Source organism: Myripristis murdjan, chromosome 6 (assembly GCF_902150065.1).
Source record: "Myripristis murdjan chromosome 6, fMyrMur1.1, whole genome shotgun sequence".
Classification (NCBI taxonomy): Eukaryota; Metazoa; Chordata; class Actinopteri; order Holocentriformes; family Holocentridae; genus Myripristis; species Myripristis murdjan.
This window is the reverse complement of record NC_043985.1, coordinates 30,620,484-30,640,483: the sequence shown is the minus strand read 5'-3', so window position 1 is coordinate 30,640,483 and position 20,000 is coordinate 30,620,484. Positions and strand designations below refer to the sequence as shown.

The window sequence follows — 20,000 nt, the reverse complement described above, 5'->3', positions numbered from 1 at the left end:
GACAGCTGGGACTGAGTTTGCTTTAGGTTTTTACTCTCTTTTTTTTTTGGTCATGTAGCTGCTGATTCTCACCGCCGACCTGCTTCTGGTTTGTGCTTTGGAGAAAAAAAAAAAAAGTGCCTCGATCAGCTGCCACCTATTAAAATTAATCGCCACCTTTTTCGATGGTCAGTGAATCGTTCACTGCAAAAACGCAAAATCTTACCAAGATTATTTGTCTTATTTCAAGTCAAAAATGTCTTATTCCTAGTCAAAATATCTCATTACACTTAAAATAAGACATGATCACCTCAGAAGTAACTTGTTTTTAGACAATCGTCTCTTGTTTCAAGTGAAAATTTGCTTGTTTCATTGGCAAAATGTGTTACGTGTTTCTAGCTAATTTTCACTTATTTCAAGTGAATTTTCACTTTTTCCACTGGCAAATTTTGCCAATGAAACAAGCAAATTTTCACTTGTTTCAAGTGAATTTACACTTGAAACAAGTGAAAATTGTCTAAAAACAATTTACTTCTGAGGTGATCATGTCTTATTTTAAGTGTAATGAGATATTTTGACTAGTAATAAGACGTTTTTGACTTGAAATAAGACAAATAATCTTGGTAAGATTTTGAGTTTTTGCAGTGTTTTGAGTCATTTCTGAGCCGAAAACGTCCAAATTCTCCGTTTCCAGCTGCTCACATGTGAATATTTTCTCTTTTTCTTTAGTCCTCTGACGGTAAACTAAATAAGTCTGGCTTGTTGGACAAAACAAGACGTTTGTGGATTCATTGTGATCAACAGTTTTCACCGTTTTCTGGACCAAACCGCTCGTGAAAAATTGGCATATTAATTGATAAAAATAAAATAATGGTTGGTTGAAGCTGTGATTATTTATTTATCAGTTTCATCCGGTGAGGTCGGGGAGCACGTTGATGTCAGCGAGCCAGACGAACGCTTGATTTGGGAATAAACATGAGTTCTGTCAGCGTGATCAACATGAGCTCCGCTGTCAACAACAACAATAATAATAATAATAATGAAAATGTTTTGACAAAATAGTCTTTGATTATTTTGTTGGTTTCACCTTCAGACGCGGCGCTTTTCTTCTCCTCAAGCTAAAGTGACATCTAGCTAGCTGAGGCAAGATGGCCCCCATCTGTCATCCCAAACCAAAATGGCTGATGTCTGAGTTACACACACACACACACACACACACACACACACACACACACACACACACAAACAAAAATCATCATCATCAAACTACAAAATGTATGAACACATTAAGTCTCTCACACAGATCCAGAGTGGCATGTGTTTATCCCCAGTAGACGGTGTGTGTGCATGAGTGCGTGCATGAGTGTGTGTGCACGTGTGTGTGTGTGTGTGTGTGCACATGTGTGTGTGTGTGCGTGCGTCCCATGCCCTGTTACTAAACTGGCTCCCAGGAGTTTCCACCAGAGAACTTAAAAGGATTCTTTACTCCATGTTTTAATTTAGCCTTCTTTTCAATAATAACCACAAAGCCATGCATGGTCCCTCCACTAACTTTACACACACACACACACACACACACACACACACACACACACACACGCAAAGAGAGATACGTTTCCTCCTACATTCAAACATACACACACGCTTGCATACATATACACACCAGACCAATATATTTATACAACCAAATAGGCATACGCACACACACGCACACACACACACACACACACACACAGATTCACAGACTCACACTCCTGTGAATGCAAGTGCACACACATCCTGCCGAGCGCTGGGATTACTCTGCAATCACAACCACTCTTTCTCCGGGGAAAAACATGTTTTATCATTTCATTTTATTTCTTTCTTCTCCGCTCGCTCTCACCCTCCCTCCCTCCCTCCCTCTCTCCCTCCCTCCCTCCCTCCCCCCCGCTGCTCCCTCGCTCAGCAACATGTAGGCCTCCCCAGACTCCTGCGCTGAAATCACAGGCCACATCCTGCGCTCTGACAGCAGCCCTGCGCTTTTTTTTTTGCCGTGTGTGTGTCTGTGTGACGCGGCATGGAAGTCTATGCGTGTGTGTGTGTGTGTGTGTGTGTGTGTGTGTGAGAGAGAGGAGAGATTGAGAAAGGCAAGACAAAATGAAAAAGCATATGAGAGAAGGCTGTAGTTGGATATTGGGTCATTCCCAGGCAGCGTGGAGGAGATGTAAACACTCGGCTCGTGTCGCACGGCGCTGATTTCCACGTTTCGCTCTCGGCCCGGAGTGGCGCTCACAGCCGCCGGATAAACACACACACACACACACACACACACACGCCTGCCAACGGCTAATTTGGGCTGTGTTCTCCTGTCTCTCTCTGCGGCTCCTTCGCCCGCCGACGGTCCGGAGATGAAGCTGTCAAAGAAACTTTTTTCTCTGTTTTGCGAGCAGCTGAGTTTCAGTTTCAGGAACGGCACCAACGGACCAATCAGGACGTTTGTTTTCAGAATCAGAATCAGAATCAGAATACTTTATTGATCCCCAGGGGGAAATTACTTTTTGTTACAAGAACAACTCCCACTCAAAGTGTAAAGTAAAAAGAGCAATTAGTCAAGAAAAATAAAGAAAGGAATATAAATATAAATATAAATATATATAGAATAAAAAGAAAGAAAAAATATACGTACAAGTGCAAACATGGACAGGAGTTATTGCACTATAGGTTATTGCACCTAAGTATGGTATTGAATATGGATTATTGCACAGGTTATTGCACCTAAGTATGGTATTGAATATGGATTATTGCATAGGTTATTGCACATAAGTGTGGTATTGAATATGGATTATTGCACAGGTTATTGCACCTAAGTATGGTATTGAATATGGATTATTGCACAGGTTATTGCACATAAGTATGGTATTGAATATGGATTATTGCACAGGTTATTGCACCTAAGTGTGGTATTGAATATGGATTATTGCACAGGTTACTGCACCTAAGTATGGTATTGAATATGGATTACTGCACAGGTTATTGCACCTAAGTATGGTATTGAATATGGATTATTGCACAGGTTATTGCACATAAGTGTGGTATTAAATATGGATTATTGCACAGGTTATTGCACCCAAGTATGGTATTGAATATGGATTATTGCACAGAGGGAATTTGCATGTCACATGACTCCACAATTTGGTCTGTTGGGCTTTCAGAACAATTATCTCTGGACGACAACAAACAAACATAATTCTGCTGCTGTTATTAAATATGCTGAAGGTCAGTTTGTTTCATGTAATTGCTCATGTAACTGTTTATACTTATATATCTTATATCTTATATTTACGCTTCTTTTTTACCTTGCTTTATTTATTTATTTAGGCTTATACCGGGACCTGAGTGCTAATTTCGTACCACTAACATGTAAATGTGAATCCCTAATTCTGTGAATCCCTAATTCTCCTATAATTCCCAAATCACAAAGCTACATATTTCTTCTTTAACCCACGCTAACAGCAGTTTATTTTCAAAATGACGTGATGAAAAACTGCATCACTTCAGATTTTCTGCACGATCCTCCTGAGACCCAGCCTAGTCAATGATGTCCATTGATCGTCTATATCCTTTTACTCATTTGAGCTCCCCTATCCAGGCCTGGTTTACTGCACAGAGGACATCCAGGCCTTTCCAATGATATCTCATGTGATGAGGTGGGATGAGGGGAACACCCACTTTCTATTGAGCCAAAATGGCAGCTGCAGAAAAACGCACACGTCGTGAAAAAAGAAACAGGAAGACAAATATTGTTTAGCTATTGGTTTTCACTTAGGAAAATTACATATTTTCTTGTTAATGGCATTGATTGTCTATAATTGATTATCTGTGGTTATTTGGTTTTTTATTTAAAGTTAAAATTATCTGGTTTTTTTACAGGGAAAATCCTCTACAGTGGACGTACTGTAAAATCTAAAATAAAAATATTTTTGTGAAATTCTAAATTGTGAGTTGTTGTTTTAACTCTAAATAGACAAGAAATCACAAAAAAGTTACATTGGAAGACACTTTTTTTCCTCAGGTCTCAGGAGGCTATTACAAACCAGCTGTTGACAGTTTAAACTGGTGTTTGCTGAGTGTAACACATCCACCCAGTCTGGCTCATTAACTCATGAATGAAATGTAATGTCATTAATATAAGGAATGATTTAAGTTGATTATTTGTAATTTATCGGTGTTATAACACCTGGGATTGGCTACAGTTCACTATGTGACACATGTAATGGTGTTTGTGGGTCTATGCGGATGCAATACATCCACCAAGTTTGACATTTAAGCGCAATGGTTTAGTTGCATGAACTTGATGGAATGCAATGCAAAGTTGCATGAAAAAGTTTTGTGTGTGTGTGTGTGTTGACTGTGTTGGGCTAAGTGAGCCCGGGTCAGGCTGGGCTCACTGCCCCAGCTGGTTCTGGGTGACGGCGGGTCTGCATGCAGTTAGTCCTTCAGTCCTAAGGCGAAAAAGGCCGTAGTGTGAAAAGTCTCGTTTTAGAAAATGGGGGAAGTATATTCCCTCACTACTGAGCACAGGTACATTTTTCAGTTTTTTTTTTTTTTTTTTTTTTTTTTTTTTTTTTGTATTTCCAAAAAAAAAAAACATCCAAACACTCTCAAAGGCGTCCAGAATGTCTTTTATGGAAGCTGCAGTTAGTGTGTGTTTGTGTTTGTGTTTATGTGTGTGTGTGTGTGTGTGTGTGTGTGTGTGTGCGTATAATACTCCTGTCTCAGCCCGGCAGGTTCATGAGAGGTTGCGAGGTCTTCTAGCCATCTACATTACACCGTCTCTGAGCACATTCTCTTTTTACCAGTTCAAACAAAGCCCTGGGTCCCTCCTCTCCCTCTTTCTCCATCCCCTATCAAAAGTAAACACACACTCTCACACGCTAAGGGGCTGAGTGCCTTGCAGTAGCCAGAGTGTGTGTGTGTGTGTGTGTGTGTATATGTGAGTGTGTGTGTGTGTGTGTGTGTTGGCTCGTTAAGCGAGCGTTTGGATTAATCTGTAGGAACCAGATGCCCCCGTCGCGTTCCTTTCAGCCCCTCCATTAATTACGCCGCTACTAACAACGGGTTTTATGTGTGTGAGTGTGTGCGCGCATGTCTGTCCCTGAGGAACAAATGGGTATAACTGAATCCAATAGCTATAGGTGTTCAGACGAGGGGGAGGGCCCAAACCACCCACAGACCAATGAGACTGGAGGTGTGCGGCGGCCCGTCTGAGTCATGACTCGGTTGCGAGGGGAAAACCTGAGTGAACTCACCGTCACTCTTTCACCTCCTTCACCTTCGTCTGCAAATACAAACAGCGTCCTGCCTAACCAACGGGGTGCAAGAGGATAACACACCAAATACAAACAAACCAAACACTCAACTTCCACTGAGCAAAAGCACCGACGGGGATATAATTAAGAAAGATCAGATGATTCAAAGACGATTCAAAGCAGTGTCAATCCTGTACGACCAAGCTCCTCGTCTGAGTATCAAATGCAGAAAAAAAATCCTTCAAAACTGAAATGACTAGCTGAACATTATTTGGCAGGAAATAACATTTAACTGTTGTCATTACAACCATGATTCGGCTGTTCAAAGATTCAAGATTTACTCGTCACATGCATGAATGCACAGGTACAGCAGCAGTGAAATGTAATTGCAACAACTCCAGCACTGTGCAAGTAAAAAATAAAAATAAAAAATAATAATAATAATAATAACGATAATAATAAATAAATAAATAAATAAATAAATAAATAAATAAAATAAAAATAAAGATAAAATAGAAAGAAAGAATATATGACGTTTTTGGATGCCGTGCACTATTAATGGCGGTGTTGACAGCTTCCACTCCTAACTCACCTTTTCCTCACACACCTGTTCTTTTTGTTTGGTTTGGTCACTTTACATAGATCATAGAGTTTCTTCTATTTCAGACACAAGGCAGGTTTGCTCTTATCTTACATGTTCCGGCGGTATGCTTCCGCCTTCATCATGAACAAGCACTACAGGAGAATTTAAAATCGGCAATAGCAGACCACCGCAAACGAGAAAACCACATTATGCGACCGGGAAAAGACAATAAGAAGTCAAATTTGACAGGTCGGCCACGCCTCTATGAGTAACATCAGCTGATAAAGACACGTCACACACCACCTAGTGACACCTCTGATGAAGGCGGAAGCTTACCGGCGAAACATGTGAGGTAAGAAGAAACCTGCCTTGTGTCTGAAATAGAAGAAACTCTATGATCTATGTAATATGCCAGTCACCCCTGCATTTGCGTTGATATGCCGACCCTGACTCAGTGATGCAGTACGGCGCCATACTAATTGAGGAATGCAGGACGCACAAGTGCAGACTCTGAATGACTCGGTGTGATTTGTGTGTGCAGCTGGTTGGGCCGCCGCGGCGCCGCTCGTGCAGTAAAAGCCGTGAGTGAACCGGAGCCTCGGTCTTACCGGCAGGGCAGTGGTTGGTTCTGTGCTCGGTCAGCTCGGCCAGGCAGTCGAAGTCCTGCTGGCAGTTGTCGCAGGTGAAGATGGACTCGTCGTCCAGGTCGTCCTCGTGGTCGTCGTGCTCGTCGTGGTCGCCGTCCTCGACGCCCGCCGCCCGCCGCTCTTTGGACTCCGCCTCTCTGTCAGACCCGGGGACTTCTGAGGATTACACAGATAAAAAAAAAAAAAAAAAACGTGAGCGGTAACACACATAAGCATGCACACACAAAATGCATGTGTGTACTGCATGCATGCATTTCATGTTTATGAGATTAACAGGAAGACATGCAGCAAAAACATGTGGCATTCCCTCTATTTTCGGGCCCTTGTTGCTCCTTATTGTTCGATTTTGCTGCTGCACCTGCATCAACTTTTTTAAATTTTTCTGCCCATAATACCAACTCAATCTCATTTTCATTTAAAAAAAATCTCTCTCTTTCTCTCTTGCTCATTACCTGTACATCTCTTGCCTTGACCTGCAGTAACGTATTTTTATAGTTAATTTGCTTTTCTCCTTGGTGAGATCCATTGTCATCTGGTTTCCTTTATTCAATTCAATTTATGTCTCTATCATTTTTTTTTTTTTTTTTTGTGAGTGTGTTTATAAGCCCCTTGGAGTTTCCTTACCTGCTGCGCAATTTGTATATTTTCTGTCCTCTATTCCCTCTGTGGTTAACCGTTTATATGTCCAACTTAACTAAACTATACCGGGTGTGAGGAGCAGTGTGTGTGTGTGTGTGTGTGTGTGTGTGTGTCCTGGTGGCAGACAGGCAGTGTGTGAGAGGGGACCAGTGGAAGGCTGTGTCGGCCCAATCCTCTCTGCTCCATTGTGTCTCCATTTTCACACCTTATTATCACATTATAAACGCCGAGGCTCCAGTAGGACTGACACTGAAGACACTGGCAGGAGAGGAGAGGAGAGGAGAGGAGAGGAGAGCGAGTGTGAGAGAAGAAAGAGGGGGATGGAAGGAAAGAAGAGTGAAGGAGGAGAGAGAGGAGTGGGAGGGCGTGAGAGAAAAGCGGTGTGAGGGATGAAAGGAGGGACAAACCGAGTCACAGAGAAAGGCCAAATCTGAATGCAGTGAGGGAGGGGAAATTCTCGCTTCTCCTGTGTGTGTGTGTGTTTTTATTTCTGCACCGCCACCTTCTACACCGCAACTCTGATGATTTAACGTCAACTAAGGGATGCACAAATCCATTTTTTCCAGTTCTGATCCAATTCAGATACCTGGGCCCTGGGTATCGGCCGATACAGAGACACCTCTTCATTGTTGAGTATTACTGTTGGTGGTGGTGGTGTCATACACAAGGTAACATGAAGCTGCAGTAAACCACAACAAACTTCTTATTAAAAGAGCAAAAATAGACAAAAGGGCATTAAAGTTAAATGCATTCCAAAGCAATTTATCTGAGTTGTAAATTACTGTGGCAGCGACTTTTATGTTTTGAAAATCTTGAACAAATCAAGTGCACAGCAGTGCAGTGAAGCAGACCGGCTCACCCTGTACGTCTTAGCCTGGATAGAGACAGTAATAGTAGCTTAACTTAAGTAATATTATGGAACCAAACAGGCAACATTGTGTGTGCATGTGTGTATATCAATATGTGGATCTGTAACATCAGTCTGATATTTGATCCATGATTTACATCTGGATCAGCACCCAGTACCAATCCGTATCAATAACTTCAACCTCATCAACACTGAGAATTATCCAAAAAACCCAAGGCCCGATCACTTGCCAATAAACAGCCACAAAAACAAAACTGAAATATGTTCATGTCTCAGAAACACTGCAATCACCAATAAAGACGAGAGGCACTCGGGACCAGACAGCAGTGACGAGACAGAGACAAGCAAAGAGTTTGCAAAGTGCAGGGGGCTCTTATTGTGAAGTTCAGCTTCCACACACACAACCTATGTTGATGGAGAAGATCTTAGCTATTACAGATGTGCAGATTTTTTTTTTTTTTCCCTGCCATGTTTTTACATTATGATGAAAACATGTCAAGGGGACAGAGCCGCCCTACAAACATGACATCACCTCAGGAAATGTCCTGCATCACAGCCAGCCATCTTGCAGAGGTTGAGTTTTTGCACATATTCTGCACATTTTTCCCATGTTTCTGATTGAGTGACAATAATTACTTGAATTCAAAATCTTTGCAACTTCATGCTTATTTTTTTGCTCAGGTTCTCGGAGCTTCTCTTTCATCATCCATCTCTAATCCGCTCTCCCCGGCATGAACCACATGGAAGTTCAGTGCAGCTTCCAGTCAAAGGCGAGTGTTTTAGAGGCTGTGTACGGCTGCAGCATGTCGCTCAAATACAGGCAGAGACGACGATTTTTTTTTTTTTTTTTTTTGTTAAACCAAAACGGTGCTGCTCACTTCACTTGCCCAGGTCTAATCCAGGCCGGTCCGTGATTTGGTACTTACGGCCGCCCTGATGATCACTGAGGGTGAAAGTGGCAATGTACCAGACCCTGAGCTGCATGGTAAGGATCCTGAGTAGTGTGTGAATGTGTGTGTGTGTGAGTGTGTGTGTGTGTGTGTGTGTGCGTGCAAGAGAAAGAGAGACTGCAGGTGTGCATCTACAAGAGTTCAAGAGAGAAAATGTCTAAGTGTGTGCGTGCATGTGTGCGCGTCGGTGTGTGTGTGTATGTGTGTGTGTGTGTGTGTGTGTGTGTGAGTAAGACACAGCGAGACAGAGACAGAGTGAGGTGGACAGGCTCCATCCCACGCTGATTTATTATGGGAGGTGTGTGATGGGAGAGAGGGATGCTGGGAGGTGGGGAACGAGGGACCGAGGCGGTGAGGTGTTTTGGGGTGTGCGCGAGAGGAAGGGAGTGATGGAGGGATGGAAGGGGGGATGGATGAAGGGATGGGAGGGGGGGCGTTGGCCATCTGTCCAGTGGTGAGAGCACCGTCTGGCCAGGGAGAGAAAGTGGCCCCTTGGCTGACGACACACAAACACATACACATGCGCACACACACACACACACACGCACACACACCCAAGTCGCTGTGCACGCTCACACAAACATACACTTTTACATGTCAGGATGTAAATGCACACACAAACCCACGCGTACATAAACATACTCATACACACATGTACGACTCAAACATACATCTAGATCTATTGTGAGTGTGTGTGTGTGTGTGTGTGTGCTGGAATGTAAACAAACACACACATGCAGTTATGTTTTGTATGGATGTGAATGTCTACCAGGTATCATGAGCATGTGATCTGAATGGTAATTAAGAGTGTGGGACTGCGACAACATTAAAAAAAAAAAAAAAAAAAAAAAACTGTTCCTGTGACTGGGAGAGATAAAAGCCAGATTAAAAACTCACACTGGAAAAATGTCCACGTTAATACTTTTTCATAGTCAGGCTCAAATTGATAATAAACCCTGTTAAACCGGGGATGTCTTTAATTTAGTATTATTAATATGACAGTAAATGTTTCCATAGCTAACACTGCGATAGAGCTTAGTGGGTAAAAACTGGATGTGATCGCTAAGTAAAGCTACAGATTAGGCTGAAGCACCTGGATTAGATTGGTGAAATAATCCTTGGTAAAACTGTGTATTTATACTCAGGTATAAAATAAAGTTGTGCTAACAAGTTGCACTTCAAAAGTCAGTCAAATGAGGGTGGGAGCAATAAAAAGGGAGGGTGTGTTTGCTTCAGTGTCACTCAGGAGAAATCAACACATTGGCCTCTCTCTGCATAGAAATGACTTCACACAGTTCCATGGTGTTTCTATTTCTACCACAAATGATGACAATAAATTCATTCATTAGACATTCATACATTAGACATGTTAGTTCACCATCCCTTCAGCGTTTATTAACACAGAGGAGATGATGTCACTAAACCTGCTGCATGAATCCAACATGAGCCTTCCTCACTGCAAAAACGCAAAATCTTACCAAGATTATTTGTCTTATTTCTTATTTCAAGTCAAAATATCTCATTACACTTAAAATAAGACATGATCACCTCAGAAGTAAGTTGTTTTTAGACAATTTTCACTTGTTTCAAGTGAAAATTCACTTGAAACAAGTGGAAATTTGCTTGTTTCATTGGCAAAATTTGCCAGTGGAAAAAGTGAAAATTCACTTGAAATAAGTGAAAATTAGCTAGAAACAAGAAACAAATTTTGCCAATGAAACAAGTCAATTATCACTTGAAACAAGTGAAAATTGTCTAAAAACAAGTCACTTCTGAGGTGATCATGTCTTATTTTAAGTGTAATGAGATATTTTGACTAGTAATAAGACATTTTTGACTTGAAATAAGACAAATAGTGAGTTTTTGCAGTGCTGTGGAGGCCCAATTCACTGACTGCTAAACTAACACACACACACACACACACATGAACAGCAAACATCAGGCTGGGCCACCAGAACCTTCCAGAACCAGAGAGTGGAAAATTCTGCAAGTGCAACTCAAGCTTCACTTTTCTGGAAACAAGCTTCATGATCTTGAAGCAGATCAACATTTGCTTCATGAAAATTTGCTTGGGAAACAAAAAAAATTACAGACTTTTTTATTTTTTAATTTTTAACGGTGGGTATTTTTTGCAGTGCAGCATCACATGAGCACGCGCATGAGCACGAGCACACACACACACACACACACACACACACACACACACACACACACACACACACACACACACTCCCCAGGGCGCCCTGATGCCAGAGGTGAGGGCAGTGCCAACTCCGGTGCATGCCAACACAACCTGCTGTCATAGCAACGGGGGGAGGAGCCAGAAGAAACCTCTCGTCTTTCTCTCCTCCATCTCCATCTCCATCTCCATCTCCACCTCCACCTCCATCTCTTTCTCTCCTTCCTCCGCCTCTCCCTCTCAGTGTCTGCCTCTACCTCCCTCCATCTCGCCTCGTCGCTCCTCCATCTCTGCCTTTCTTCCCTCCCTGCCAGCCCATTTGCCTCTTTACTGTTGACTCGTCATTTTGTTTTGCCTCTCACCCCCTGTCGCTGCCCGGCGGGGGGCAGGTAGATGGCTGGGTGTCGGAGCAGGCGAGGATAAAGGGGATGAGAGAGACTAACGCAGTCGGGGGATAATTACGCGTCCTCCTACGGGCCTCAGACAGACGTGGATGTGGTTCTGCAGGCGAGTGCTGTCATTGTAAGCCCCTGCTAGCTCACTGTTATGATCATTGCTACTCTCAAACTGCAGCAAACGACCTCCTAGCTGGGCCACGGTGTGTGTGCATGTGTGTGTTGTGCACGTGTGTGTGTGCTCATTATATCATATAGAGCCTGTCACAGTGAGCCTCTTCCTCTAAACTTCTGTTTGTATGATGTGTTTGGTGGATTGTATATTTCAGTTCTTTTCAAACCTCGGCCTGTATGAACTGTAGCAGCTGCTAAGATCAAAAAAGAAGATTTTATTGTACAGCAAAATTGAATTTTGGTACATTGTTGGGTTGTATGGCTCCCGTGGTGGTGAAATATCCTCATTAGTTGCTCCTTTCACTTCTATAGTGCAGCTCCCCAAAATAAAACGTACACAACGGATGTTTCTGCTCAAGCAATCTGATTGGTTCGAGAGCCATGTGTTATGTACTATAACATCGCAGAAGCCACATCTCTTTATCTGTATTCGTGTAAGTGCAATTATTTACACAAGTGTATCTGGTTGTTTGTTCCTGGTGCGAGGTCACTGCGCACGATGCAGGTTTCCTGCAGACGCTCATCGGCTGAATCCTATTTTCTATTCTAACTAAAACAGGAAAATAACAAGAAAACAGATGTTTAATTTCTTCAAAAAAAAAAAACAGGTAGTGGAAATTGTTTTCTATATTGGCATAATCTACTTTGTTTACACTCATTGATGTGCTAAAAGTGTTATTTTGGGACCTGTTTTGCTATGGAAGTGAATGGAGAGCTGGAAACACAGCATTGTGGAAAAGCAGCCCGGGGGGAGCAAAGAGCAGCTAATGAGGAGATTAGGGCTGACCCGAATGCTCCGTAGCCATGGTGATCAACAGCAGAATCAGTATTAGAAGATCAGTAGATACCAAGAGCAGTATTTTTTATTATTATTATTTTTTTGGGGGGTTTTTTTAGAGATGGTAAATGGCAACACGGGAAACGGGGAAAACAACAAACTGTGCAATGAAGCCAGCAGGATGGCAAAAACACAACAGGGTTGGTGGGTTGCTATGGCGATGTTGCACCGTTTGCAGAAAAAAAAATATTATCCAAAATTGTTTTGTGTTCGTTTTATAGAATTATATTCGATAACACTGCTAATTTATAAATGCATTACTAACTGCTGTTGTTCCATATTCAAGTGTTTATATTTCCATGGGACTGGTAATATAATCCAGGGTGTTTGTTGCACCCGGATTATCAACTTCTCATCGTCCAAGCCGCCGTATTTCCCCCGTGTCGTGCCACAAGTTCAGTTTTGCTTTAAAGCCTCTCTCCTGTCTGCGGCCTGGTCACAAAATCTTAATGTTCATGAGACCGAACCAAAAGTGAGAGCGTGCTCACAGGAAAAAAAAAAAAAAAAAGACACTCAAATACCATTCTCGTCCTTTCTGCGTGTCGTTCAAGTGACCCCGTTACTTTCTCTCCATCTCGCTCCATCTCCCTCGCTCCCGTTACTCCTGTGCTTGTTTGTTCCATGACTTATTCATCAGAGCTGGCCTCCCTCTTCACCTCCTCCTCCTCTCCCAAAACATCTTCCTCACTCCTCCTCCTCCTCTCTTTTCGCCCCAAACCCTCTTATTCCTTCTCTAGCCCCCCAAACCCCACCCCACCTACCTCTCCTCTCCCCTCCTCTCCTCTCCTCTCCTCTGCCCCCCCCCCCACCAGAAAGCAGCAGCAGGAGTACTTAATGAAAGCAGGCGACTCCCCTGGGTGCTCAGGGTGCTCAGGGTGGGAGGGTATTGATTGAATAGTACAGCAGTGGTCCCTTGCAAATAGCGTGTACACCAGACACACACCGTCTTTTCATACACACATGCATACACACATGTGCCAGCAGGATAGGCTGTAGTTGCTCAAACCCACACACACACACACAGACACAAACACACACATGCATGCACTTGCTCACTCTACAGAGAACCATTATCTCTGAGTCACAGACTGTCCCTACGCCAGGAATAACTGCACATTCACACACACACACACACACACACACACACACACACGGGTGTACGCACATGCACATGCACATATGCACAAACACACACACACACCTACCAATCCTACTCGCAGACACACTTCTATTATATCCCTATGTCACACACAGAAGCACACAATGAGAAAAAGAAAAAAAAAACTGTAGTGAGCAAACGAAAAATATTAAACAAGAGAATTTACTGCTGTGTAAAGACACAAAAATAACTGATAAAGATTTTTTTTTTTTTTAAACAAAAGCGTATATTTATTTATGGGTTTCAGACTGCAGAAGGAAGATGCAGTCCAAAGCTGCCGGAGCGCTGAGCTAAATTTAGTCTGCGGCTCTGCCTCTTACTCATCTACAGTGTAATATGGATTTCATGCTGAAATGTCAATACGAGGTCAAAGAGCAGGCTGTCAGGTTTCCGTTAAAAGCCGTCACCGGGCCTCCATTTTAAAACAATGGCAGAGGCACGGGAGACCGTTCAATGGAAAACAGCACTGACATCATTATTAATACGTGCCAAAATTTATACAGCCACATCCACAGCTATTAACACAAGATTATCAAAAAATGAAGCAGAGCATGCTTTATATTTTTGGTGAAGGCTGCATTTAATATTCTAACCCAGTGGTTTTTCAAAGTGGGGTCCGGGGACCTGCATGTGTCCCCTTTATCCTCTTCCAAGGGGTCCCAAGCAAAATAAGGAGGAGTTTAAACGCTCGGCTGCACTTTCTCTGTGAGGCTGCTCCATTCACAAGCATTTAAACACAAGAAACCTAATGTTGACCTGACCTGAAGTTTACACTGCAAAAACTCAAAATCTTACCAAGATTATTTGTCTTATTTCAAGTCAAAAATGTCTTATTACACTTAAAATAAGACATGATCACCTCAGAAGTAACTTGTTTTTAGACAATTGTCTCTTGTTTCAAGTGAAAATTTGCTTGTTTCATCGGCAAAATTTGTTTCTTGTTTCTAGCTCATTTTCACTTATTTCAAGTGAATTTTCACTTTTTCCACTGGCAAATTTTGCCAATGAAACAAGCAAATTTTCACTTGAAACAAGAGACAATTGTCTAAAAACAAGTTACTTCTGAGGTGATCATGTCTTATTTTAAGTGTAATGAGATATTTTGACTAGAAATAAGACATTTTTGACTTTTGCGTTTTTGCAGTGTAAATATATCATTTTAAATCACTGTGTGTTTGCCCTGTGATGGACTGGCGACCTGTCCAAGGTGTTCAGCCCAGTGAGGATAGGCTCCAGCACCCCATGACCCTAAATGGGATAACGAACTTGGAAAATTAACGACACAATCCTCTGTCTGGTTATGAAAATCAATTGCTTTGTATAATTTGATTTGTGCGTGTATTTTGCCTGGATTTCCAAATGCATGTTCCTTACCTCAGCTATTAGAGGATGGATGGATGGATGGAGAAGAATGGAAAAAAGATGAGGAGCTAATCAGTGAAACCGAGACCCGGGACCCTCAGGAAAACTGCAAGGGCCCTGTGATGTTCCAGAGAAAGTGGTATCAAATGTTACGGGCTATTTTTAAAGACCTGTGTGCAGGTGGCAGCCTGTTTCCTCACATGTTTTCATGCCTCGCCTCTCTGGAGGAAAAGTAATAAGCGACAGTCGCGTCTCAGTAATGTGAGGACAATGGGCTGTTTATGAACAGATAAAAGCAAATGGCAAATGAACGCTGCACAAATAATGAGGTCACTTTGCATATCTGCAGGAAAGATATATGCAGACGGTGTGTGTGTGTGTGTGTGAGTGTATGTGTGTGTGTGTGAGTGAGTTTGTGTGCCGGGTAATTAGATAAAGAGAAGTGAATTAGCAGAGTCCACAGTGCAGAGTGATGTTACACAGCCTAACCACGCCTAGCTGGGACCCACTAATTACCGCTTGTTAGGCTCAGAGAGAGCTCCACAGTGTGTTTTTTCACGGTATGGGGGTGTGTGTGTACGTTTTGCTCGGTGCATCGTATGCGTGTGTGTGGTAGGGAGGCATGTGCAGTGCAAGCATGTTAGTTTTAGAGTGTTTGTGTGTGTCTGTGTGTGCATTCGTTCCTCATTTTAAAGGGAGATTATAGAGGTAATTAGGGAGCTAAGTGACGCTGGGCGTAATAAACAAGACTAAACGTACAACTAAAGCAGAGACGGCGAGAGAGACAGACAGATGGGGGAGGTTTTTGCAACACAGAGGTTCCAAGAACATGCAGACTCAAAGTGTTTGGTCTGGAAAAAAAAAAAATTCAATTCAAATTCATTGGTTTGCTCCTTCAGTGTTAGAAAAACAGCGGCACGGCCACCAAAGAGAGGAAATGAGGACAGGTGAGGAAGTGTGACGTGTGAAGTGCGATGAGAGACCAAAGACGGGTCAGAAGACGCTCAAATACGAATTCACGACTGTCCCGCCATCCCGCTCAACTCTGAGTCTGGCCTCGCCGTGCCGCCGGCAGCCGCCGCCAAGAGGTTTTAAAAAAAGGACCGACATTATGGAAAAACACAAATCAAACACACACACAGACAGACAGGATGACCACAGCACGTCAGTGTGTTTGTTGGACGCAGATAGAAACCTGTGGGAAAGAAAAAGGGAAAGTAAGAGAGAGAGAAAGACAGAGAGAGAGAGAGAGAGAGAGAGAGAGAGAGAGAGAGAGGGAGCTAGGAGGGGATGAAACACACTGTAAAACTGAAAAGGTAAGGCTGTGATTGAAGTGTGAGAATTGGCAGCAGGAGCTGGTACAGTGGCCTGTCTGGGACACACTGTGCGGTTCACAAAGATGGATATCTGCCGGCTAAGCATGCACACACACACACACACACACACACACACACACACACACACACACACGCACACACACACACACGCACTCACACACACACACGGCAGCTCTATGAGAACCTAGGACAGGCATCACAGGGTGGAAAAAGTGTGTGTCCAGCTTCCAGAAAAATGTTTAGAAACCAAACAGACCCAACACAAGGCCTCCTTTCTGCTCGGCAGCACTCTGCAGGCAGGACCGGGATTCACACACACACACACACACACACACAGACACACACACACACACACACACCTGGCTGGACAACACGAATCAGACCCATGTCACATGGCATCTGCTAAAGACTCTGTGTTTGTTCGCCTGCAGTACCAGATGGGCGAGATTTACGTATTTAGGACAACTTGGTGTGTGTCAGGTTTACACCATCAGGACAATTCACACACACACACCCACACACACACACACACACACACACACACTGCTTTCCAGTTAATTCAGTCAGTCATATGAGGTTAAACCCACCCCTCCTGCACCTCGCAAAACAAAAACAACAATAAAACCTAAAAAGCACATTTCTTATGTTCAAAACAAAATATCCTATTATTGCACATTACAGTGTAACACGCTTTGGGTAAATTTGTCTTTGTACACCTCTCGCGACAACATGTCTCCAAAAGCGGGTGCTGTGATCTGACGGTGTCTTTTAGCGATCTTCTTTATTTGTTCTCCACGTTTACAAAATAAAACGAGTGCCAGCGATGTGACTCTCCTCCAGCTGTTCTCCAATTTTTGGCCCCATGAAAAAAAAATACATATATATTTACTCAATGATGGTTTAATAATTTTATATTAGTTTTTACCTATTTTTTGGGGCCCCTGTCAGGCAAGGGCCCTTGGAATTGTCCTAACTTTTCCCCCATATACGGCGCCCCTGCCCGTAAAGGCTGTGAAACGCATGCCGACGTCCTGATTTTTTTTTTTTTTTGCACATTGCTTTTTGCACACTGGGTTGTACTTAGATCTTATTCTTTATTTTTTATTTTTTTATTTATTTAATCTGTAATCTGTGGATACTGCTGAAAAACTGCAAATTTCCTGCGGGATGAATAAAGTATCTATCTATCTGATTCACCGCTCTTTCAAGTTTCAATTAAACAACAGCTGTAAAAAAAAAAAAATCCGACAAAGTATGTACGTCAAATCGATCCGACACATGAAAATGACTGTTCCCTTCAAAATAAAAGCCACCCATCTGCATTTGAGCCTCACTTTTCCACTTTTCCACTCCACTTGGCAAGAGCATCCAAACACTGATGATGCAACATAAGCAAACAATATGAACCAATGCGGCGCACATTTATGAGGTCAGCATGAATTTAAGTTTTGAACGTAAAGTGTCAAAAAAAAAAAAAAAAAAAAAAAAAAAAAAATCAAAGTGTCGGATTGAAACGAAAAATTCAGCGGGAAAATAAACGGTTAGACGGTCATTATCAGCATAATGACCCACCTACTTGAGCTCAGAATGTGCGAACTGGGCAGATACAAAGAATGGTGGACATATTTGGCACTGAGCGCGCACACACACACACACACACACACACACACACACACACACACACACACACACACACACACAGGCTGAACAGGTGCAGCTGGACAGGACAACATTGGCCTGCTCTCGCTCCAGAGACTACCCCCCCACCCTCCACCCCCCCTCCACACACACACACACACACACAATCTCTCTCTTCCTCCCTCTCTCCTGCTCTGTGTTTGTGTGTGTGTGTGTGTATGTGTGTGTGTGTGTGTGTGTGTGTGTTAGGTGGCTATATAAAGAAGCCATCTCCCCTCTGCCTCCCGCCCCATGTTCTTTCCCCCACCATTGCCAGTGTGTGTGTGTGTGTGTGTTTTCACAATACAAGGCCTCCGTCCCCCAAGGAGGAGATCTGCAGAGCCACAGCGCACCAGGAACACACACACACACACACACACACACACACACACACACACACACACACACACAGGCCCCTGGGACGTGGCGACACAAGGGGAAAGCAGCACCCAACACCAGTGTCTGGAAACAGGATGATGAAAGAGGCATTCACGTCATGGAAGGAAGAGGAAAACACACACACACACACACACACACACACATACACACAATTAGACAGAGAAACAGACATGCGATGCACAGACTCACACAGACGCACTCCCAAACAAGTTGACAGCTGCTCACCGACACTATCACCTGTTCCAAGCTTTTGCATGCACACACACACACACACACACACACACACACACACGCAAATATGACACACACACACACACAATCATATATTAGGGTTCAATGCTGCAACACACAGACAAAAACATAGATGAACAGTACGCTGTCACAAGCAGGCAATAATGTTTCACACACACACACACACACACACACACACACACACACAGGAACTGTTTTCCTGTGGCAGCCTTGGGGAAATTAAAACTACATTATGGACCTCCAGAGGCTGGCGGTGAGAGGAAGAGAGAGGAGGAAGAAAGAGAGAGGGAGAGAAAGAGAGAGAGGGAGAGAAAGAGAGAGAGAGAGAGGGAGAGAGAGAGAGAAAGAGAGAGAGAGAAAGAGAGAGAGAGAGAGAGAGAGAGAGAGAGGCTGGTGTCCTGTTTTTCTCGGCCCTGGTGATCATGAAGATATTACAGTGAGCCAGTGGAATAGTGATACTGCCTCTAATCGCTCTCTCTCTCTCTCTCTCCCTCTCTCTCTCTCTCCCTCTCCATTTTCTGTCTTCCGCCTCTCCAACGCTCTCTCTGCGTTTTCCTCAACATTTTATCTCCCCACTCATCACGAGTCGCACCTCCAAAGACGATCATCAGGTCAAATTCACCTCTGAGTTTTGTAACATTCACGGCCTGAACACAGAAACCGAGCAGCGAAACACAAAAACGTGACGCTTTTTTTTTTTTTTTTTTTTTTTTTGTTAATAATCGGATCCTGATACGGGCAACGCCACACTCGTGGAGGTCGCGTTACCGCAGTACATGACTCTTCACGCGGCAGCCCTCATGTCAAACCAAAGTTGTTCCTGACTTTTGATTTAAAGTGTGAAAGTGTGAAGTGTGAAAAGTGTCAAATCTTTTCTGAATATTGATTGGTAAAGTTTTTTTTTTTTATGAGCTTTAAACAGTGACAGTGGAGGATTGCATGCCATAAATCTGGGCCTCAGGTGAACGCCCGGGTCACCTGGGCCTCAGGTGAACGCCCGGGCGTTCACCTGAGGCCCAGGTGACCCGGGCGTTCACCTGAGGCCCAGGTGACCCGGGCGTTCACCTGAGGCCCAGGTGACCCGGGCGTTCACCTGAGGCCCAGGTGACCCGGGCGTTCACCTGAGGCCCAGATTTATGGCATGCAATCCTCCACTGTCACTGCTTAAAGCTCATAAAAAAAAAAAAAAAAACTTTACCAATCAATATTCAGAAAAGATTTGGAAAAAGAGAAAGCAAGTATAACTTAAAAGGAACAGAGATCTTTAAAAGTTT

At 43.3% G+C, this 20,000-nt stretch overlaps 1 protein-coding gene across 4 annotated transcripts in view; it reads right to left on the bottom strand.

Moving 5' to 3' along the window:
* The window catches only part of znf423 (zinc finger protein 423), a 224,593-nt gene that overhangs the window by 166,914 nt on the left and 37,679 nt on the right, over positions 1–20,000 (bottom strand). For 3 of the 4 annotated variants that reach the window (XM_030054191.1, XM_030054194.1, XM_030054192.1), the window contains exon 3: positions 6,459–6,653. In XM_030054191.1, coding sequence (XP_029910051.1) covers positions 6,459–6,653 — 195 coding nt within the window. Of the gene's footprint in view, positions 1–6,458; positions 6,654–16,757; positions 16,763–20,000 lie in introns of those variants that run through there. The other variant, XM_030054195.1, reaches the window with a different exon arrangement.